Consider the following 25026-nt stretch of genomic DNA (forward strand, 5'->3'; position numbering starts at 1 on the left):
TTTTTTTAAAAAAAAACAGAAAAGACACAAAGAAAAAAAATTAAGCAGATGGAAATGTTTATACTGATGGTTTCAATTCTGTAAATATTTGTTGTTGTTGTTGTTACAGTCATTTGTCCATGGTAACGATAAAATTTAAAGACCTCCTCTAAAGTCCCAAGGAGCTTTCAAGGAGCAAGTAAATAGATGATTGCACATTAAGATGAAAAGATAAAGCCTCTCTCACACATTCTCTCCCTCTTTCTCTCCACCCCTTGATAGGATGCCAATCTCTCTAGCTGCTACTTTCCAACAAGATCAGCCACCTATTCTTGACAGCATTGGCTTTACTGGTAACATATAAGGGGGTAGCATTCCCAGATGATCTCTTACCTATTACTGACAGCACTGCCAGAAATGGTACTGTGTAGGGCGTAACATTCCCAAAAGGTTCTTAGCAGAATTTGCTAAAGTGGTACCATATAAGGTGCAACATTTTTAGATCATCCACTACCTGTTTCATATTATTTGTTTTATGTCTATTTTTTCTTTCATACTTCAAGTTCCACTGCACAGTGCCTTGGGGAAGTGTTTTTTTTTTTCTTTTTACTTTAGCCTCAAGTTGCCCAAAGCCTTGTCAGTGGATTTAGAAGTGGAAACTGAAAGAAACCCATCATTTATAAATATGACTGTATGGTAAGAAGCTTGCTTCCCAACCACATGGTTCCAGGTTCAGTCCCACTGCATGACACCTTGGCCAAGTGTTTTCTGCTATAGGCTCGGGCCAACCAAAGCCTTGTGAGTGAATTTGGTAGACGGAAACTGAAAGAAGCCCATCATATATGTTTGTGTGTGTGTTTTTGTGTCTGTGTTTGTCCACTCGCCCACCATTGCTTGACAACCGATGTTGGTGGGTTTACATCCCCATAACTTAATGGTTTGGCAAAAACACCAATAGAATAAGTGCTAGGCTTTAAAATAAACCTGGGGTTGGTTTGTTCAACTAAAACCCTTTAGGGCAGTGCTCCAGCATGGGCGCAGTGAATTGATTGAAACAAAAGAATAAAAGATATACATATATGTGTGTGTGTGTGTGTATATATATATATATATATGTGTGTGGACATTAAATAAGGATGATGATGATGACAATAACAACAATGGTAAGTTGAACGGGTTGCAATCAAGCAACCTTTTGCATATACTGATCATGCATCAGTAAGACACTAAGATACAATGTGTTTCGCAGGCCTTCTTCAAATGCCTATCCTACCTACTAAGCAAAAAGTCCCATTACTATTGTCTCTGCCCACCACGCTTCAGAAATTTTGATGTGATCCTTTCAGTTGGTGACCCGTTGATCCTGCAAAATTTGCTGAGATTTTTTTCTTGAGAACACATTCTTCGTGGTAATGGCAATTTGACATCTATATTTAGCATATAGGGTGTCCACTTTAGTGGTCATTCAATTTTGTATGTAATACAATTTTTCATCTTTGGATTTTTAAATATGCTAAGCCACTGGTTTTAATTGATTAACATCAATTTCTACCCTTATTATTTAATTTTATATATATATATATATATATATATATATATATATATGAGGAGGTGCTAAAAAGTTCCTGGCTCTGGGTAAAAGAAAATACAGGAGGATTAGTTGCGGCATGTAAAAAGCACTCAGTATACTCTGTTAAGTGGTTGGCATTAGGAAGGGCATCCAGCTGTAGAAACCATACCTCAACAGACAACTGGAGTCTGGACAACTCTTGCTAGCCAACTCCATCTCAAACCGTCCAACCCATGTCAGCATGGAGAGTGGGCATTAAATAATTCACACATTTATTGCAATGGTCCTTCAGTTTTAAGAAGCTCTCTAAAAGGACTTGGAAGGTGGGCCTCCAGCCAAGCCATTCATGATACCGTTAAAGCCAGGAACTTTTCAGCACCCTCATAGTTGATATCATCATCATCGTTTAGCGTCCGCTTTCCATGCTAGCATGGGTAGGACGGTTCAACTGGGGTCTGGGAAGCCAGAAGGCTGCACCAGGCCCAGTCTGATCTGGCAATGTTTCTACGGCTGGATGCCCTTCCTAACGCCAACTACTCCGTGAGTTTAGTGGGTGCTTTTTACGTTCCACCGGCACAGGTGCCAGACGAGGCTGGCAAACGGCCACGATCAAGATGGAGCTTTTTACGTGCCACCGGCACGGAGGCCAGGTGAGGCTGGCAACGGCCACGATCGGATGGTGCTTTTTACGTGCCACCGGCGAGGAGGCCACTCGGGGCGGCGCTGGCAACGGCCATGTTTGGATGTTTCTCTTACGTGCCACCGGCACTGGTATCACAGCGACAATTTCCATATATTTGTAGAAAACTCAGTTACAATGTATAAATATCAAAAGTTGTATCCATTTCTTTGCAGAACTTATTTTCTATCTACAGACCTTATGTGTTATGGGCCCAGCAGGCATCCACCGACCACTCTGGTCAACGAGTGATTAAAGCAAATATATAATGTATAATTTCTTTTATTGTCTGTTCTGGGTAACATTACTTCTATTATATTATCCACCATGTGTCATTATTTATTTATCTCTATGTATTGGACTGTGTCAAATGTACGAAACACACTAACCACACACTACATGCCACAGCACTCGGATATTAATTTACTTACTCAAAGGTGACATTTCATTCCGTTGGTACTCTGAGAATCACATTTGACAAACCACATGCGTAGATCTATGTGTTGCAGATCTTCCTGAGTGTCTCTTCGTTTGCCATTTTACAGATCAACCAGAAGCAAATCAATTCTATAATTGATCTTCCAGCACAGCATAGCAAGCGAGCTTGCTAGTATTGACGCTTTTCACTAGACAATTCATAGATGCTTTTACACTCCACTCAAGTCAGTTATTCATGTCACAAACATACGTCAACACAATTCTCTACCGCATACATCTGCTGATAATTTTCATGCCCATACATTTTCTCCATTCACTTGCATTGTCTGTCACGCAGATAATAATAATAAGAATAATCCTTCCTAATTTTGGCACAAGGCCAGTGACTTTGAGATGCTTTGTACATGTACTGTTAATCTTTCCAGTACCAGGTTTCAGCTCCATGGAGAACAATGTTCTCAACACATGCTTTGAAGAAGGCGAACCTTGTTGATTTTGAAACACTTATTCATAGATCATGAGTTCAAATAAGCTGTAGTTATTTAACCCTTTAGAATTCAAACTGGCTATATCTGGTCCAAATATTCTACCTGTTTTTGTGTTCAAACTTACAAGGTCAGGCTTCTCACACCTACCCTTCAATGTCATTCTAAAAATAATCCCATCATCAAAAACTCAAAGCTTAACTGCAATGATCCCAACCCCATCAAGCAAGAGCATAGAGAAAAATAGAGAGAGATCTGATAGAGTAGTTAGTGCGATGGACAAAATGCTCTTTATGTTCTGAGTTCAAATCTTGCCTAGAACAACTTTACCTCTCTTCCTTTCAGGGTTTTTATAAAATAATTACCAGTCAAAACAATGTGAAGGAATAAGCAATATATATGACAGAATAATCTGAACGCTAAAGGGTCACATATTTAAGGGTTACTAAATCCTACATTCTGCCTCAGTCCAAGTCTCTCTCTGTCAGGAATAAGTACCAGAAATCTGAGAATGCTGCAATAAATTTCATCATTCCTTTTTTCCAACTTTTACACCAAAAGAACAACCAGAGCTAAACAACAGCTCTTGACTGTCCTTCAGGGATTAGAGGAAATTATATATTACATAAGAATACTAAAATCTCTGTAAGCTCACAGAAAGGAAAGCTAAATGAACAGGCAAAGTTGGAACCACATGCCAATATCAACATATTTTGTAAGAACGTTACAAAGGTGAGGTTAAAACTACGACAAAAACATCTTGTTCAGTCAATAATTTGTCTAACTATTTATCTGTGGCTAAATTTGGCACCATCTTAAGACTAATCTAAACAAGCTTTGTTGCCAAGGCAGTTTCATATTATAATAAGTTTCTGAGTTTACAGGATGTAGACTTACTTGTGTGGCTAAGAATAAGCTCTGTCGTCCAAAGTGAAGAGTGAGTTAGTGAGCGAGAGGGGTGTGTATGAGCATGAGTATATGTGTGGGTGTATATATAATATACACACACACGTTTAGATACATACATATATATAGACGCATAGATGCAGTATACATAGCTAAGTGGACAAATGTAAGATATTTACATACATACAAACATATATATATATATATACACACACAAACATACATACATAGAAACACACACCTACAAGCATGCATACACACATATACACACTCACACAAAGAGATACACATACACCAACAGCATTTATTCATACATAGATACAAACACACATGCATGCATGATACAAACATACACACAAACACCTATATACAAACACACATACATACAAACATATGCATACACACACATATGTATACAAACATATATACATACACACACGCAAACGTTACAAACATAGACACACATGCACTTATACATACATACATATATTTACATATATTACACACACACACACACATTGCAATTAGGTGGAAAGTGTCCATATGAAGATGTGTGCTCATAATATTGAAACACTGAAGCTGAGAAAATATTTTAAAAAGAAATCAGAATTAAGCCAAAGCTATTTTCGCTCAAAGCATTGCAATCAATAATTGACCGAGATATGTGCATCTACATCATCATCATCATCAACACCATCATCACCACCATCACCATCATCATCACCATTATCTTGAAACATATTCACTACTAAATGTAATTGCTGTGATGTCATATAAGTTTTGGAGAAAGGTCATGGGTGAGTGGCTTCGAGTTGCCATTTCCTTTGGGTCTGAGTGAAGCCTTAGAGTTTTGGAGATGAAGAATTTCACTGATTGGAAGTATATGTAGTGAAACGGTAAAACTCTTCATCTCTAAAACTCTAAAGCATCATTCATTTAGTTAACTCTTTCAATGGTTTTACTCACTGGACTGTGGCCAAGCTGGAGCATTGGATTATATTATAGAGAATGGTTGATAAAGTCAACATCAACGCCAGTACACCTTTATGTTATCAAGCTTGGAAGGATCAAAGGCCAAAGTGGGAGCTTGGGGGGGGGGGGGCACTCTGCATTGGTCCTAAAACATAACATCAACCCCAGTAAACCCTTATTTTATCAAACTTGGAAGGATCAAGAGCCAAAGTGGTAACTGGGAAAGGAGCAGTCCTAAAACAATATCAACTGCAAAACACCCTTATTTTGCCAACCACTGAAGAATTGAGGGCCGGGGAAGCTTCTGCATTTGTTCTAAAGTTTTACATCACAAGAACACCTCTATGCATGCTCCACACATTTACCCACACCCACATATGTATAGAGAAGAAGAAGAACTGGAGAACCAAAGTCATGGGTTTTTCTCAGAGTGTTGGCATTCATTAACCCTTCAATTACTGTATTTATTTTGAGATGTTCTGTATTTCTTTCAATTACATTAAATATAACAAAGAATTTAGTAAAATAACTTAGTTATCATTCAGCTAGTGTTAGGAACATAAATTGTGAGTAAGGTCTGGTGGAAGATTTTAATTCAAAACTTATGAAAACAAGACATTTGTACTACAGAGCCAGAGCCGGTTTCAGCCGGGTTGGTAAGAAATGGGTTAAGTACCAGTTACGCACTGGGGTCGATGTAATCGACTTAATCCGTTTGTCCCCTCTGTGTTTAGCCCCTTGTGGGTAATAAAGAAACAGAAAAGGTTAAGAGATTTCTCAAATGATTAGCTGAGAATATTATGCAATGATACCTTGAGAGGCAGAAACCAGTTTATGTTACTAAATATGGCTAGTGGAGGAAACAAAAAACAAAAATAAAAAAGAGGCTCACTTTGCAGCCTCATTGGTATTCAGGTCAGTCCTATTAAGTGGTGCCCCAAGCAAGTGTCATCTTTTGCAGCAGTGGGCAAACCAAAGCCTTGTGAGTAAATTTGTGTGTATGTGTGTGTGTGTGTGTCATCACCATTTAATGTCTGTTGTCCATGCTGTCATGGGTTAGACAGTTTGATTGAAACTGGTCAGCCAGAGAGCTGCACAAGGTTCCAATCTGATTTGGTATAGTTTCTACAGCTGGATGCCCTTCCTAATGCCAACCACTCCGTGAGTGTAATGGGTGCTTTTTACATGCCACCAGCACAGATATCAGTTATGTAACACCAGCATCAGCCACAACTATGATTTCACTTGGCTTGATGAGTCTCAAGCACAGTATATCGCCAAAGGTCTCAGTCACTTGTCACCAAGTATTGGTTTATGCCTATCACTGTTTGAGTTGCATAATAGTGGTTTTATCTCTAATTCATATTTTATATATATATATTGGTAAAAATGGTAAGATAACAAAAGAAAGAAAGAGACCTCAATATTATGTAAATAGAGGAAATTTATCTGTAAAATAATATGTGGCAATTATTCAATAGACAAGATAAAACTCTGAGTTTCAGACGCCGAGGTGGAAATCCACAACACCATCTCTTCGGTTATCTGGCCATACATATACATAAAAGTTTAAAGAGAAGTTAAAAGAACCATCTTAAGCGACAAAAAATATCCCATGGATTACTGGTTTGTTTGAACAGTAATATTCCTAAAGTAACAGGTTTAAGTATAAAACTTTGTTTATATACACTCAAATTAAAATCCAGAAAATGGAGAAGTAGCATTAACATAATTTATTAACTGCAAAAATTCAACATGTTTCCTTACAGCTGTTTCGATTTCACCCAAAGGAATTAAAGTCCAGTAATTAAAACATTTTGAGGGGCAAAATCTCGTCATAGGAGTAAAAAATGTAAAAAAAGACATATCGTTAGGTTATTAACATATTATTCTTCCAAAATGATATGTCTTTTTAACATTTTTTATTCCTCTGACGAGATTTGAAGACCAGTCTAGGGTTAACCAACAACAACAACAATGAAAATGTTTTCTTTTACCAACCTTAATAAAATTATAATTACATACTGCTTTTAAATATTACTGGTGATATTTTAGTCTTTAGTTTCAAAGAGATGAATGATGATGATGATGAGGGCTGTGGTAATGGTGATGTTTATAATGATAACAGCAGGGGCAATGAATGAAGGTAACAGAGAGATAGAATAGAAGACAACAGACAGAGACATTGATGGAACGAGAGATGATGCGACAGAGATTTGACAAAATAGTTCCTACTTTCAATATAGTTATTACAAACAGATCACCAACATCAAAATCAATGGAAACTGCAGTTATAATCCCTGTGCCGGTGGCATGTAAAAAGCACCATCCGAACGTGGCCAATGCCAGCGCCGCCTCGACTGACTTCTGTGCCGGTGGCACGTAAAATGCACCAATCCGATCGTGGTCATTGCCAGCCTCGCCTGGCACCTGTACCGGTGGCACGTAAAAAGCACCCACTACAATCACGGAGTGGTTGGTGTTAGGAAGGGCATCCAGCTGTAGAAACACTGCCAGATCAGACTGGAGCCTGGTGCAGCCTTCTGGCTTCCCAGAACCCCGGTCGAACCGTCCAACCCATGCTAGCATGGAGAATGGACGTTAAACGATGATGATGATGATGATGATGATGACAAAATGGCTTTGAAAACAAAACTCTGAAGGTTTTTACTCCATCTCTTAACCCTAAGGCAGTTCTCTAAGAGAAGACAAGGGCAAACTTCAGCCCACAGGACTTGCTGAATGGCACACTTAATGAAAAATTATGTTGTATTTTTTTTTAGTAGTGCACAAGTGTGGCAAGAGGTTTGCCAATATTCAGTATGTCATATTCTTCCTTTCTTCTTCTACCTGTCTTGGAGATCCTAAAAAAATAAAAGGTGATGGGTGCTGCTCTTTTCAACCAGACTAAACAATAATAAAAAAAAATTAAAGCCTCTAAAGTCACTATAGGCTCAGGTGTGACTGTGTGGTAAGAAGCTTGTTTCCCAACCATATGGTTCAGGGTTCAGTCCCATTGTGTGGCACCTTGGGCAAATGAAATCTACTACAGTCTCAAGCTGACCAAAGCCTTGTGAGTGGATTTGGTAGGCGGAAACTGAAGGAAGCACGTCATATGTGTGTGTGTGTAAGTGTCTTTGTGTCTGTGTCCCCCACATCACCACTTGACAACCGATGTTGGTGTTTTTATGTCCCTATAACTTGGCGGTTCGGCAAAAGAACCAATACAATAAGTACTAGGCTTTAAAAAAGAAAAGTCCTGGGGTCGATTTGTTCGACTTGAAAGAAAAAAAAAAAACCTTTCAAGGCAGTTCAAGTCAAATGTCTAAAACAAGTAACAAAATAAAATAAATAAACCAAAAATAAATCATTTACACCAGATTAGTGCTACTCAAAGTGGTGGTCGGCGAGCCATCAGCTACCAGTACACGGCGAGTTTCCAGAAAAGAAACATTATAAAATGCTTATAAAATGTTTACGTAATATTGTATTATTTGTTTACAAAATAAATCTATATATATAAAACTGTAGTTGTGTGAGTGTCTGTCCCCTTCGATTTAGATTCCTAACTACTCCCACATTTTGCGGTGCAGTTTAACCAAATTCGGGTATCTTATAGTCGTGATTCATATCGAGCCCGTCTGAGTATTAGCGCGCGTCTACGATGAGTCTACGATTTAAAAAATAATTTCACATTATTTTTTATTCCATTTTAATGCATAATTTTTCGTGTGTCGATGGCGGCGGAGTTGGCGTCCATGGTCACACTTGCACCTGTGTTTGCTTCTCCCCCTTCTTCCCTCCCTCATGAAGCTGTGGGGAGGGGAGTGTAAGGAAATCAACGTCGTAAAGCGTTGTCAAGGAGACCAGCGTTCTTTTAGAACGACGACTTCATCGCTTGAAGACACCAAAACAGAAATGGCTAAGAAAGCCCAAATTGGCATCTATAAGGGAAGTAACTCTCTAAAAATGCTTATATAGTTATTTCCCTTACAAACCCGAGCAACGCCGGGCGATACTGCTAGTATAAAATTTTAAAAATGTAAACTTTCATTATATTCCTTATATGTATATATATATATATATATATATATATATTTATTGTTTCCGGAATAAATTAATATTACTAGGAAATATTACCGGTCCCTGACACACTGAGGGGGCGGGGGAAACTACCGGTACACCGCATCAGATAATTTGAGAATCACTGCACTAGTTGATCAACCAGAGAACTAACAAACACAAGGGAGGCAACTCAAAAGTCTTGTTACTCTTTCGCTGGCAGAACGGTTGGCACACTAGATAAAACGTTTGGAGGTGCGTCGTCTGTCTTTATTTTCTGAGTTCAAATTTCACTGAGGTCGACTTAGCTTTTCCTCCTTTCGGTGTCCATAAAATAAGTACCATTCATGTACCAAGGGGTCCTTAAAATACTAATTCAATGTAATCGAATTCCACTTCTCAAAATAGAAAAAAATCTTTTAAAGAAAAGATGCTAAAGATGCTAAACCGTTATTAGGCGCAGGAGTGGCTCTGTGGTTAGTAGCTTGTGTGCCAACCACATGGTTCTGGGGTCAGTCCCACTGCGTGGCACCTTGGGCAAGTGTCTTCTACTATAGCCTTGGGCCAACCAAAGCCTTATGAGTGGATTTGGTAGACGGAAACTGAAAGAAGCCCGTCGTATATATATGTATATATATGTGTGTATATATGTTTGTCCCTTCAACATCGCTTGACAACCGATGCTGGTGTGTTTACGCCCCCGTAACTTAGTGGTTTGGCAAAAGAAACCGACAGAATAAGTACTAGGCTTACAAAGAATAAGTCCTGGTGTCGATTTGCTCGACTAGAGGCGGTGCTCCAGCATGGCCACAGTCAAACGACTGAAACAAGTAAAAAAAAAACCTAAAAATGGTAAACTGGCAGAATTGTTGACGCATTGGGCAAAATGCTTAAGGGCATTTCTTCCAGTTTCACATGAGTTGAAATGCTATCAAAGTCAGCTTTAGCTTTTCATCCTTTCATGCTCAATAAAATAAGTACCAGATGGGTACCAGGGTGAATTACTCCTTTCCCTGAAATTCCTGGCCTTGTGCCAAAATTTGAAACTACTACTACTATTACTACTCTGCTAAACAGTGAGCTGGCAAAATAGTTAATGTTAGACAATGTAACTCAGGAATTTTGGATTTGGATCCTCCTACCAATTTTTTTTTCTCCCCTACCACACTCAGAGCCCTTCACAGAAAGCGTCATAAACAACACAGCACTTTATTCTTTGGACAAAGCTTGATATTAGGTGTAAAGTTAATATGTGACACACTTACCAGCCAGGATCATTTCTGTTTTAGCTGATGGAGTTATGGTAAGTTCATCAGTGAATTCTGGATCCAAATATTTTTGAAGGTCTGACACTAAAAAAATAGACATTAAAAAGAAAGCATTCAGTTGGTCCTATTTGACAGAAGTTTAGAACATTGAAAGAGAATGTTTAGAGTCTGACAACCTATTTCTTTACTACCCACAAGGGGCTAAACACAGAGAGGACAAACAAGGGCAGACAAATGGATTAAGTTGATTATATCGACCCCAATACGTAACTGGTACTTATTTAATCGACCCCGAAAGGATGAAAGGCAAAGTCGACATCAGCGGAATTTGAACTCAGAATGTAACGGCAGAAGAAATACCTATTTCTTTACTACCCACAAGGAGCTAAACACAGAGAGGACAAACGGATTAAGTCGATTATATCGACCCCAGTGTGTAACTGGTATTTATTTAATCGACCCCGAGAGGATGAAAGGCAAAGTCGACCTCGGCAGAATTTGAACTCAGAACGTAACAGCAGACGAAATACCTATTTCTTTACTACCCACAAGGAGCTAAACACAGAGAGGACAAACAGATTTATATCGACCCCAGTGCATAACTGGTATTTATTTAATCGACCCCGAGAGGATGAAAGGCAAAGTCGACTTTGGCGGAATTTGAACTCAGAACGTAATGGCAGACGAAATACCGCTACGCATTACACCTGGCGTGCTAACGTTTCTGCCAGCTCGCCACCTTTTTAGAATCTGACAACCATTTTGAAGGAAGGGGTTCACTGAATTCATGTGAAGTTAACCAATTGAGAAATATTTCTAATCTTAGACAGAATGCAACTTCAGTCAACAAATTAACAGAAATCCTTCTACAGACGTCAATAGTTCACCAGAATCATGCTTACCACATCATCATTATCATAATTGCTTTAGCGTCCACTTTTCCAAGCTCACATTAGTCAGCCAGAATTTCTTCAGGTGCATTTTTTTATAGCTAGAAGGATGCCCTTCCTTTCATCAACCCTCACTTGTTTTCAAGTAAGATGATATTTCCCCATGACTAGACATTTCCGCAGAAGGTTGGAAATAAAGGACACCCCTTGCAGAACAGTAACTTGAGCAAATAGAGTCAGTGACCAATTGTTTATAAACGCATGTAATATAATTCCTCTTTCTAATTTTGGCATGAGGCTAGCAATTTTGAGGGGAAATGTATGCCAATTACATTGAGCCCACAATTTTAAACAAGATTCACCCTTTCCCTCTATCATACTTTGATCTCTCATCACCTGGCATAAGGCAGGGCCCTGCCTCAGTTGAGGGGGTCTTGTCTTGTGAGTTGTTTGGTATCCTCACTGCTGCTGGTGACACACTGTAAAGTGGTTGGTGTTAAGAAGGACACACAAAAAACACCCAGAACACTCTGTAAAGTGGTTGGTGTTAAGAAACCATGCCAAAGCAGACATACAGGACTTGGCACAGTCCCCCTGGCTCACCAGTTCTTGTTGAACTGTCCAACCCATGCCCGCATGGAAAACAGGTGAATGATGATAATGATGTATTTGAAATTTTAAACAATACATTTAAATAAATGGATTTCTATTTTTTCCAAATGGTCCACTTACATTTATTAAAGGTTTCGGTGATGTTCTTACGTCCAGCCACAGATACATTAATTTTGGAATGGACATTGTTTAATGCATCGATACACTGCAAAAGAAAATGAATTTCACTTTGCTACATGTTCTAAACAAAACTATCTGCAAGGATACAATAAGAATTTGCTTGAAATAATACAACAGACTTGTTAAAAAGCAAAGGGAGAGAGAGATTAAATCAAATAAGAAAAGCATATATGACCTTTTTGCAAAATCAAAATAAGAAATGCAAGCATTTAATTTCCAGGAAAGAAATTAATATTGAGCAAGTATAAAAATAAGTGACAAATAAAAATATAAAGTATATGTAGAAGTAGAGTTTATTGCTTAAATTTAGTACAGGCCTAAGGAAGTTTCATGGTTAATCTGTAATTAACTCAAGTAATTCACACGAACTTGAAGTAATGTCATACAAATCCTATTAAAGAGAGATCTGATGTGTGTTACCATGTAGGAGAAGGTGGAGGGGAAAAGAGAGAGAAAGAGAAGCGGAAAAAATCCTATTGAGTTCTTTAGGGTTTGCATGCATATACACACACTTACACAGAAACTATCAAGTAATCACTATTGTCTCCAAAATCCACATTTAACTACATCTAACTTGTAATTATGAAATTCACTAACTTTGGGACATGCATAAGTTGTTAATCCGTATAACAGTCTTTGAAATATGCTGTCATCATTTTGGTAAAATGGATGTCAAAATCATAATAATGATGACGATGATGATGATTTTGATAAGCACAAACAAAGAGAAAGAAAGGTACAAAGAGGTAGAATATCTACAGTATAACTAAAAACAATAATCAAATGTTGAAAAAAATTTGTTGGTAGACTCTGAAATAATCTAGCGCGTAAAAACTATCAAAGAGGTAGGGTTTCTAAGGCTTTCCTTTCCTTGTACGAAAGGCTGAATTATAAGGTGTATATAGGGGAAAAGTGAGCTGAATATATCTATATCTGCATGAGCCATGTTTAGGAAATGAATAGTTATCAATGAGCATTGGATGATGATAGAGAAGTAGAAGTAGTAACAGCTCTGGTATGAACATGAAAAAATAATAAATGAGTGGATTGTAAAGAATATGTTAACCCTTTCATTACTGTATTTATTTTGAAATGCTCTGCATTTCTTTCAATTATCTTAGATATAACAAAGAATTTAGTAAAATAACTTAGTTATCATTAAACTAGTGTTAGGGACATAAATTATGACTAAGGTTTGGTGGAAGATCTTAATTCAAAACTTATGAAAACAAGACTTTTGTACTCAGATCCAGAGCCGGTTTCAGCCGGGTTGGTAACGAAAGGGTTAAACAATGTTGGTTGTTAGTGATAAACAGTAATTACTGGAGACAATGGTTAATTAAGAACTTGAAATAAGAAGTGATTAGGCCAGACTGAAAACAATGATCTTGAAGATGAGATGAAACTGGATCAAAACTGTTGTTAGGATACTGGGTCTGCATTATAATGCTGACCCATCCAATTCATGCCATCATGCAAAACAAAAAAGTTAATATTTTAATGATTTTGTATATTTATCTATAGATATATATATATACAGGATATATGGTCTAAAATTGACAATATTTTATGTCACTTTTTTTTTCAGGAAGAGCTTGATGTATTGATGAAAGGCAACAGTGTTGGAGAGCATAAAGATTAAAGATGTAGTTGAGAAAAAGGTAATTGACAAGGAGAACTGGAAGCCATCTGAATTTCAGAAAAGAGTTACCTGTATAATGAAGATTTATGCTGGGTGTCAAAATGCCAACATCATAATTGCTGCTCAATGCCCTGTGAACACTATAATGGCTGTAATACATGACATGGACATCATAAAAACCAAGTTCCCTTTAGGTCCTTAGGTGTGTCTCCAGAGAGGGTGGCGTCATGTTGCCCCACACCTTTGAACAAGGCTTTAAGCTTAATTCAGATGGCTATGTGAAGCTGCTGGACACTATGGTCAAACCCCAGCTGGAGAGGATTGCTGTTAGAAGACCATATGTGAGGCAGTATGATTTGGCTCCTTGACAAACCCAGGAAAGACTCAGAGGTGGTTGTCAGTGAATTTCTATGACTTCAGCCCCCATTTCTAGCCTCTTAATTTCCCTGATAGCAATCCTGTGGGTTGTTATTATGCATGGGGTGTGGTTGAGAAAGACACCAACCACTCTGCCTGCAACACCAAGTCTAAGCTAGTGACCAAGATCAAGGAGGAGTTTGAAGATCTCAGGGACACAGTGAGAAACACATGCCTCAGGTTCCAAGCCAGCCTGAGGTCATGGTGGAAGCTGAGGGCAGTTACTTTAAATAAATTGAACTGTTATCTCCCAGCTAATATTTTTTGGTTTCTTTAAAAATACTTATATTTTTGGATGGAATATTGTGTTTTCTTTTCCTTGTATGCAAACTATCAAATTAAACCTGAAAACCCATGTATATAAATATACACACACACTTCTATGTATACAAATTTATGTACAAGAGACAGGAGCACTCAATACCAGTTTAGCAGAATTTATAAAAGTATAATATAATCATACCTCAAAAAGACCTGTAGTTGACAGCAGAAGTGTTGTGGTCACTTCCCTGATGAAGAAGATTGGTCTGCAAGAGTCCTGTGCTGGTACAATGTAAAAAGCACTCAAGCCAGTGCTATGTAAAAGTGCCACAAAAAGCACCCAGCACACTCTATAAAGTGGTTGGTGTTAGGAAGGGCATCAAGCCGTAGAAACCATGCCAAATCAGACTGGAGTCTGGCGCAGCTTGCCAGCTCTGGTCAAACCGTTCAACTCATGCCAACATGAGAAACAGACATTAAACGATGATGTCACAGTTGTATAATTCACTTGTCAAGTGTATAAACAATGTATAACTGCTTGGAGTAAAACAGTAGCTAGCATGGTAACTGTGTCACGGAAAAATCTTGAAATATGGGAGTTAACTCATGTAATCATCTGAGAGATCACACACACACACACATTATAATTGCAGGCCAATAATAGCCATTAATAACTTCATTGGGAGTAGAGTTGTTGAAGCCATTACAATTACACAAATATCTATATTCACTTTCATTTTATTACTATTTTGTAATAATCCTTTGTACTGGAGGCACACGGCCCCAGATTTGTGGAGAAGGGATTTAGTTGATTACATCGAACCCAGTGTTTCGCTGGTGCTTAATTAATCAGCACCAAAAGGATGAAAGGCAAAGTCAACCCCGATGACATTTGAACTCAGGATGTAGCAACAGGCAAAATACTTATTTCTTTACTACCCATAAGGGGCTAAACACAGAGGGGACAAACAGATTAAGTCGATTATATTGACCCCAGTGCGTAACTGGTACTTAATTTATCGACCCCGGAAGGATGAAAGGCAAAGTCAACCTCAGCGGAATTTGAACTCAGAACATAACAGCAGACGAAATACCGCTAAGCATTTCACCCGGCGTGCTAACGTTTCTGCCAGCTCACCGCCTTTACTATTTAGTAATAACAATAATATTTATTACTTGGTATTCTACTATCAAATATTTTGACCCCAGTGCGTAACTGTTACTTAATTTATCGACCCCGAAAGGATGAAAGGCAAAGTCAACCTCAGTGGAATTTGAACTCAGGACATAACAGCAGACGAAATACCGCTAAGCATTTCACCCGGCGTGCTAACGTTTCTGCCAGCTCACCACCTTCGCTATTTTGTAATAACAATAATATTTATTACTTGGTATTCTACTATCAAATATTATATATTACTATATATATTTTGTTATACACAGTGAAGTGGAGTAGGGTGGTCAGATCACAAATGCACAAATGATTATGATGACTAACAATAGTTATTGATATTACTACAAAATTACAATAATTTTTTCCCACTTTGCAGATGAGATAACATAGTAGAGACCCATCCAACCCATGCCAACGTGTGTATGTGTGTGTGTGTATGTATATATGTATACACACAGGCGCATGCATGCACACACACACACGTCAGGCTTCTTTCAGTTTCTTATTTCTTTATTGCCCACAAGGGGCTAAACATAGAGGGGACAAACAAGAACCGATAAAGGGATTAAATCGATTACATCGACCCCAGTGTGTAACTGGTACTTAATTTATCGACCCCAAAAGGATGAAAGGCAAAGTCGACCTTGGCGGAATTTGAACTCAGAACATAAAGACAGATGAAATACCTATTTCTTTAGGAACCACAAGGGGCTAAACACAGAGGGGACAAACAACGACAGACAGACGGATTAAGTCAACTATATCGACCCCAGTGCATAACTGGTACTTAATTTATTGACCCCGAAAGGATGAAAGGCAAAGTCGACCTTGGCGGAATTTGAACTCAGAACATAAAGACAGATGAAATACCATTAAGCATTTTGCCCGGAGTGCTAACAATTCTGCCAGCTCACCGTCTTCTTTCAGTTTCTGCCTACCAAATCCACTCACAAGGCATTGGTCAGCCTGGGGCTATTGTAGGAGACAATTTTTCCAAGGTGCTATGCAGTGGAACTGAACTCAAAACCATGTGGTTGCAAAGTGATTTTCTTACCACACAGCCACGCCTCCACCCTTCTATTATAATTACAGAGCTTAATTATAGATTATTGCCAACATATTCTTGGCACTTTTACAACAGCTATAAGCTTATACTTCGGCCATATTAATAGTTCAGATGGGCTGGTGTGATGCCAGGTTTCTATAACAAGAGTGCCAAAATTGGGTCCAGCCTGCAACAGCTTGCACTATCCTGTTTTGGAATGGCAGATAGTAAAGACTGCCAATCAGCTAAACAGTAGAATACAGCACAGTGTAACTATACTTGATCTCAGGCAGTGATATTTGCAATTTGTAAAAGGATTAACTCTTGACCACTTCAAGTATAGTCTAAATGATTAAGAGCTGTTAATTCTCTATTCACTCTATCAAACTGGAAAATCTTGGCTATGCTACAATTAATACTGGCTGTTGTAATAGCATGTATAAATACTTACAATAAAATTGTTGCTCAATTTTATATTCAAATATTATGCTTAATATTAATGTACACAACACAATGTCAGATGAATAGTGACATCATAGGAGAAAGGACTCCTTTGTCTTGTCGGCAACAAGGTATACCCTCTAGTGCTGGTGCCACGAAAAAATGCACCTGGTGTACTCTGTACTACATTGGCAAATGAACAAAAAGCAATGGAGGGTTGGGTGGATTCTTCAGTCATGAAGAGAACCTTTCTGGCACTGATGCTATGATAATGTGCACCCAGAATACTCTGTAAATTGGTTGGCATCAGGAAGGACATCTAGCTGTAGAATCTAAGCCAAAAATGGAATGTGCAACTGAGAGCAAGATGAGATCGTCGACCCATACAGGAAGGCAGTAACTTCAAATAAGAACAAATCTTGGACAGTGAGAACTCATCCAGTGGAAAAGTGTACACAAAATGATGATGATGGTGATGATTTTCCCATACTAGTATTAGAAGGAGGATTTCTGAAAACTTGAGACATTTTCTATATGAATTACCTCAATTAGGGATCTACAACAGCAGTAGCAAGGTTTAAACTCAAGGCTATGAGATTGCTAATTAAGCACCTTCATTTTGTTTGTTTTTACATATTTTTCCATGATAAGATGGATTAGACAAATATATTATCAAGGCATTATTTTACAGCTGGATGCCTTTCCTGTTGCTAAACCTCCATGTTTTTCATCAGCTTCTTTGTACTATACTATATGCTATCTTATACATATCTACATAAAAAGAATGGTTTATAGCAGGAATCCCTAACCACTGAGTCACAGATCATTTGGTACCAGGCCATAGAGAAAGAATAAATTTCAAAATTTTATTTCTATTTTATTGACTATCACAGTCTGCAGGATGTTTTGGCATTATACATATAATATATAAGGTTGACAGAATCGTTTACATGTCAGACAAAGTACTTAGCGGCATTTTGTCCATCTCTACATTCTGAGTTCAAATTCTGCCAATATCAACTTTGCCTTTCATCCTTTTTGGGGGCTGATAAAGTAAATATTAGTTGAGCACTGGGAGTTAATGTAATTGACTTACCCCTCCACCCAACCCCACTGCCCTGAAATTGCTGGCCTTGAGGGGACAAACACAGACACATAAACATACACACACCCACATATATATATATATATATATATATATATGTACGATGGGCTTCTTTCAGTTTCCATCTACCAAATCCACTTACAAGGCTTATTCAATCAGTCTCTTTTTGACAAGCTGCTAAGTTAGAAGGATATAAACAAACCAACACTGAATGCCAGGTAGTGAGACAGAAGCACAAAGACACCTGTACATACACACACACACATGATAGTTTTCCACATAGTTTTTGCTTACCAAATTCATTCACAGCCCCAGGACTATAGTGAAAGACACTTGCCTATGGTGCTGTAGAGTAGAAGTGTAAGCCAAGAAGCAATTGAAACCTGATTGTGAAGAAAAGTTCTTAAAAACGTAGCTATACCTATGCAATAATGTTTACAATTAAGAAAAAAAATCAACACTAAATTTATGAAGAAAAAAAAAAGGAAAAAGAAACTGTATTAAAAAAGTCAACATTAACTGTTTTAATTACAACACAAAAAGAATGCCTATATTAGCTTAGCTGAGTAAGTAACCTTAGTTAATAATTAACTAAATTGGATTAAGAGCTTATATAGATTAACTATTTCTTTTACATTGACCAAATAACAAAAATACTAATGCTATCGCTTTCAGGTTTTCAATACATTCATCATCATCATCATCATTTAACATCCATTTTCCATGCTAGCATGGGTTGGACAGTTACCGGGGTCTGGGAAGCCAGGAGGCTGCACCAGGCTCCAGTCTCATCTGGCAGTGTTTCTACAGCTGGATGCCCTTCCTAACGCCAACCACTCCGTGTGTAGTGGGTGCTTTTTATGTGCCACCAGCACAGGTGCCAGGAGAGGCTGGCAACGGCCACTATCGGTTGGTGCTTTTTACGTGTCACTGGCACAGAAGCCAGTCAAGGCAGCGCTGGCATCAGCCACGTTCGGATGGTGCTTTTTACGTGCCACCGGCACAGGTATCACAACTACAATTTCTATTTGATTTTTGATTTTCTTTACATAAAATTAGATGTTTGTTTATTTATAAAATATACGACCAAAGGTGAGGATAGACGTGAAAACTGAACTGGCTATTTTTGCCAGCCTCCCCTCTTCTGAGATCAAATGCTGGAGGTGCTAGGTGATAACTGAAACAGTTACGACTGCGAATACAAGTGGTTGAAACTGGGTTCCTCAGAAGGGTCTCTGGAGTAATGTTACTCAAGAGGGTATGCAGCTCAGAAATCAGGATGTTTCTCTGGGCCAAGCGGCCACTTCTGTGCATTGAGGTCACAGCTCCAGTACTCTGGACATGTGAATACAATGCTGCAGGAAACAATTGCATGACAGATTCTTCAAGCTGAGCTGAGAGGAAATCTAGAGGCAGACCAAGAGAAAGATTGTTGGATAAAATCCAGTCTCAGTTGCTAATGCCTGGGAATCCAGTCAAAAAATGTAATGACAGCTGCTTCTGATAGGACTCTGTGGAAGAAGGGCCTGAGGACTCTGCTCCCAGGAATAGTGGGCAGAAAAGATGGATGGGTGGATGGATGTGAAATATATCATTACCTCATTACCCACATAATTTAACTTTCTCTTATACAACCAGTTAGCACTGATCAGTCATTATTTGATTATTTGTGAAGGCACATAGTCTAGTGATTAAATGTCACTTTATTTACATTATTTACATTTGACGGATATTTGTCGTTGTTAACACAACATTTCGGCTGATATACCCTCCAGCCTTCTTCAGATGTCTTGGGGAAATTTCGAACCTGGATTCTCATTCCTAAAGTATTTTTCGATGTTGTTGTTATTATTATTATTATCATTATTATTATATTATTATTATTATTATTATTATTGTTAGTGTTCAGGTCACTGCTTGGAATCGAACTCGGAATCTTGGGGTTAGTAGCCAGCGCTCTTAACCACTACACCATATGCCTGAGGACAAATATCTGTCAAATGTAAATAATGTACATAATTCCTCACCTCTTAAATATAGAACTGAATAAAATGTCAGCTGTCAAATAAGTCAGCCTCAAATCATCTTCACCAAAATGACTGTGCTTAAATGTTCACACTCACTCATGCGTGACAGCCATGGTTTTGGACAATGCATCTGATCTGTCAGATGTCCTGTAACAGTTAATAGAGAGCTAGCACTATTGAATTTGGTGGCAGTGTGAATGACATTTATGTATTTATTAAATGTATTATTATCTAAGAAAATTAGGATAAAACAGCTGATATTGCCACTATGAATTGTGACTGAGCCATAAGTATGGTTCAATTGCTTTCTATTCTACTTGCTGCAGACTAATACATAAGCAAAAAAAAAAAAGCTTTTTTCTTTCTAATTTTTTTCAGGTTAGAACATGGAGCATTTAAAACATCATTGTCTAAAAATAACGAATACGTGTGCGTGCATATATAACCACACATGCACACATATAGTTTATATATAGGGTGTTCCAGAAGTCTTGGGCACATTTTGACATTGAATATCTCGAAAACTATTAAGGACATAAAAACGCATCCTGGTATATTCTGAAAGCCTGTAATTTCAAGATGTTTTATGGAATGTCCAAAGATGTTCAATGTGAGCACCGCTGGTCACACAGCATACATCAAGCCGATAGTCCAATTCTTGCCAAATGCACTCCAGCATTGCGTTATCGATGGTTGCAACAGCTTTTGTTATTTGGGCCTTCAATTCATCCATGTCTTTTGGAAGGGGAGGCACATAGACGAGTTCTTTCACAAACCCCCACAAAAAGAAATCGCAGCGTGTGAGGTCTGGAGACCCGGGAGGTCAGGGCATGAGAATGCAATCATCTCGCCCAGACTGTCCAATCCATCTGTCTGGCAGTGTTGTGTTCAGATACTGTCGAACCCTGACTCTTCCTCACTCAACTTACTCATTAATCAGTTTTCCAGCATGTCGAGGTATGTGTCACCATTGGCTGTTGCTCCTTCAAAGAAGAATGGTCCGTAGACAGCTTTCTTGGACATGGCACAAAACACGTCCACCTTTGGGGAATCTCGCTGATGCTCAAGAAGTTCATGTGGGTTTTCAGTACCCCACATGCGAGTGTTATGCTTGTTAACTTTGCCATTTACGTGGAAGGTTGCCTCATCGCTAAAATCAAGCCGGTCATCAAATCCGTCATCTTCCAACTTCTCTTGCATTGCAATGCAAAAGTCATGACAAGCTGGTTTATCAGTGACCTGCAACTGTTGGACTAACTGTCTTTTTAAGATATGCCAAACAGTTGTTATAAGAAGTTGAAGTTCCCTATTGACTCTTCTGATCGATTTACAGGGGCTCCGCTCGAAGGCAATTCGAACTTGCTCAACCGCATCATCTGAAGTTTAGGGGTGTCCCGTTCTCTTAGCTGGGCACAAATGCCCATCGTTCATGAATTTACCATGCCATCTCAATATGGACTTCCTTCCTGGTGCTTCTTTTGGTACCAGTTTCATCTTACTACCAATCATAGTTCAGCAGATATGTGCTCAAGACTTCTGGAACACCCAGTATGTGTGTGTGTGTGTATATATATATATATATATATATATACATAAATACATACATACACACACACACATATATATATATGCATGCATACAGCTACACACATATACATACATGCACATCTCTGTATGTATGTATGTATGTTTGTACAAACACAGAGAGAGAGAGGAATTATTGTGTAGATACTCCACATAAAGAAAAACCTTAATAGAAAAGAGAACCCACATTTGACATGTACATGTATATATATATTAGTAGACCGTTACCACTATTAAAATTAAAATTAAAAGAGAGAGGAAGCTTAGTAATTATATAATATTTTGCTGTGTGTTAGTAGATTAAAAAAAAAAAAAAAGGAGGTACAATTGATGAAGCAACTATGTGCATTAAAATGTTACCTTGACATTGGTTGATTTAGCCTGGAAAGGAAGCAGGAAGACAAGAGTTATTTCAATACCAAACATGCAAGAAGTGGCCATAATCAAACAAACACAAAATAGAAAAAAAAACAATAAAAAAAGGACAACAAATCAAACAAAAAAAAATGCAAAAACAGAAATAAACGGCAAGATTAAATATTAACCCTTTAGCATTCAGATTAATTTGTCAAATGTAATACTTATTTATTCACATCATTTTGAATTAGTCATGGATTATCTCATAGCTTTGAGATTTCAATGTAATTGTTTGTTTTAGAATGACACTGCGGGGCAGGTGTGAGAGGCTGAAACTAGTCTAAAAATAAAAACAGTGTAATATTTATTTTAACCATATATTACAGGTTTAAATGCTTAAGGGTTATATATATATATAAAAAAAAAAGGGAAACGAAAGCAACAGAGAGGCAATACGTTTGCTGTAGAAAGCTGTCAATGAAGAGTTGTTATAATAATTATCATGAAACACATGAATCAGATTAATTTTTATACATTGTCAAAACAAGGAAAAACAAATCATCACAGCATGGCTTGAAAAAAAATAAAATGAAACCAAAGGAAAAATAAAATGAAACAAGCAAGTTAATGTCAGCCAATGATGAAAGCATTTTGCAACAAAAATCGTTTTATATGGTGGCTCATGAATTAAGATATACAGGGTGGAAATGCATGAAATTTCGAACCAATGTATGAGTGGTATGACTTGTGTTACAGAAGCATTGCCTTCGTGAAAATCTTGCAGGCACAGTCAGTTGTGTGGTTAAGAAATTTGCTTTGCAACCAGGTGGTTTTGGGTTCAGCTTCACTATGCAGCAGCACCTTGGACAAAAGTCTATCTTCTGCTATAGTCTCAGGGTTGGCCAGTGCCTTGTGAGTGAATTTGATAGAGAGAAAAGGCAGCGAGCTGGCAGAAACATTAGCACGCCGGGCAAAATGCTTAGTGGTATTTCGTCTGCCGCTACGTTCTGAGTTCAAATTCCGCCGAGGTTGACTTTGCCTTTCATCCTTTCGGGGTGGATAAATTAAGTACCAGTTACACACTGGGGTCGACGTAATCGACTTAATCCGTTTGTCTGTCGTTGTTTGCCCCCTCTATGTTTAGCCCCTTGTGGGTAGTAAAGAAATAGGTATTTAGTCTGCCGTTACGTTCTGAGTTCAAATTCCGCCGAGGTCGACTTTGCCTTTCATCCTTTCGGGGTCGATAAATTAAGTACCAGTTACACACTGGGGTCGACGTAATCGACTTAATCCGTTTGTCTGTCCTTGTTTGCCCCCTCTGTGTTTAGCCCCTTGTGGGTAGTAAAGAAATAGGTATTTAGTCTGCCGTTACGTTCTGAGTTCAAATTCCGCCGAGGTCGACTTTGCCTTTCATCCTTTCGGGGTGGATAAATTAAGTACCAGTTACACACTGGGGTCGACGTAATCGACTTAATCCGTTTGTCTGTCCTTGTTTGCCCCCTCTATGTGTAGCCCCTTGTGGGCAATAAAGAAATAAGAAACTGGCTGCATCCATATCTATACACGTGTGCATGTGCATGTCTTTGTCTTTGTCCTCCCTCATTCCTTGATAGCGATGTTGGTTTGTTTACATCCATAAATAACATCAGTTTGGCAAAAGGGACAGATAAATCAAGTTCCAGATTTAAAAAAACAATTCCTGGGTTCAATTTGTTTAACTAAACCCATCAAGGCAGTGCACCAGCATGGCCACAGTTCAAGTAAAATATAAAAGATATGGAATTCTGTAACCAGAAACATTTTTTTTTCATTGATTAACTTCTATGTAAGATTGAAGTTGACAGGAAAATAAGTTTCATGTTATAGAACTTCACAACACAGCAAGACTTTTCAAGAACGCAAAGCTTCTGCAATGCAGATGATTCTTATATTTGAGATTTGTAACAGCAGTATCAACATGAACCGAGGGTAAGTATGAAAATTCAATGAAATAAACTCGAATAAATATATTGAAACATAGTGAGGAAATAGTGAGAGAGAGGGAGTATGTTTATGTATGTATGTGAGAAAGAAAGATAAGGGAACAGGGAGAGGTGTTTATAAAGACACGGTTATGGTGAACCTATGCCACGCATGTCAGTATTGGTACACAATGAGGTTTTAGGTGAAGCATTTACCAAAACTATATCTACATGAAAGTGATATTCCAGTAACGAGATTAATATTAAAGAACTGAACATTTTCAACAAGCTAGGTTAAGTCGTCTAGGGGTATACATAAGTTGTGCCATAAGTCGTCTAGGGGTATACAACAAATCTATTTCTCCATTATTTTTAATTGTTTACAGTTAACCCTTCAGTGATTTTACTTCTAATGAACTGACTTCCCTAAGGGTTTAATTAACTTTCAATATATAATCAAGATTTAGAACAGGTTTAGTAAAATATATTCATCATGATCATCATCATCATTGTTTAACGTCTGCTTTCCATGCTAGCATGGGTTGGACAATTTGACTGAGGGCTGGCAAACCAGATGGTTGCACCAAGCTTCAATCTTGATCTGGCAGAATTTCTACAGCTGGATGCCCTTCCGTTATTATCATTATTATTATCTTATTTCTATTATAGTCTACTGGCACGCTCAGGGGCATATCAGGCTTTGAGATCCATATTTGTAGACAATGCCTTAGTCTTTGTTATGGATCTTTCATCAGTCCCAAAACTGATGAGAGGTCCATAAGAAATGTAACCATTAAATAATTATTCACAAAACATAGATTTCTAAACCTAAGGTATCCCCAACCATGCTAACAGACTATACTATTAACCACGTTCAGCTCTAGTGACTATACAGAGCGACCTTCTTTCACCCGTGACTTCCTGTCGAAGCTTTTGATACTACCTATACATACCTCATCAGTAGTTCTGCA

The 25026-nt window shown here is 38.1% G+C and overlaps 1 protein-coding gene across 5 annotated transcripts in view; it reads right to left on the reverse strand.

Annotated features, from left to right (window-relative positions):
- Nucleotides 1-25026, reverse strand: part of LOC115218031 (dynactin subunit 3) — a 71641-nt gene that overhangs the window by 39605 nt on the left and 7010 nt on the right. For 3 of the 5 annotated variants that reach the window (XM_029787782.2, XM_036507994.1, XM_036507995.1), the window contains 3 exons: nt 22098-22118; nt 11982-12066; nt 10357-10443 (listed from right to left, as the gene is read on the reverse strand). In XM_029787782.2, the coding sequence (XP_029643642.1) occupies nt 10357-10443; nt 11982-12066; nt 22098-22118 (193 nt within the window). The remainder of the gene's footprint in view (nt 1-10356; nt 10444-11981; nt 12067-22097; nt 22119-25026) is intronic. The other 2 variants (XM_029787783.2, XM_029787781.2) reach the window with 1 other exon arrangement.

The sequence above is a fragment of the Octopus sinensis genome, linkage group LG12, assembly GCF_006345805.1.
Source record: "Octopus sinensis linkage group LG12, ASM634580v1, whole genome shotgun sequence".
Lineage (NCBI taxonomy): Eukaryota > Metazoa > Mollusca > Cephalopoda > Octopoda > Octopodidae > Octopus > Octopus sinensis.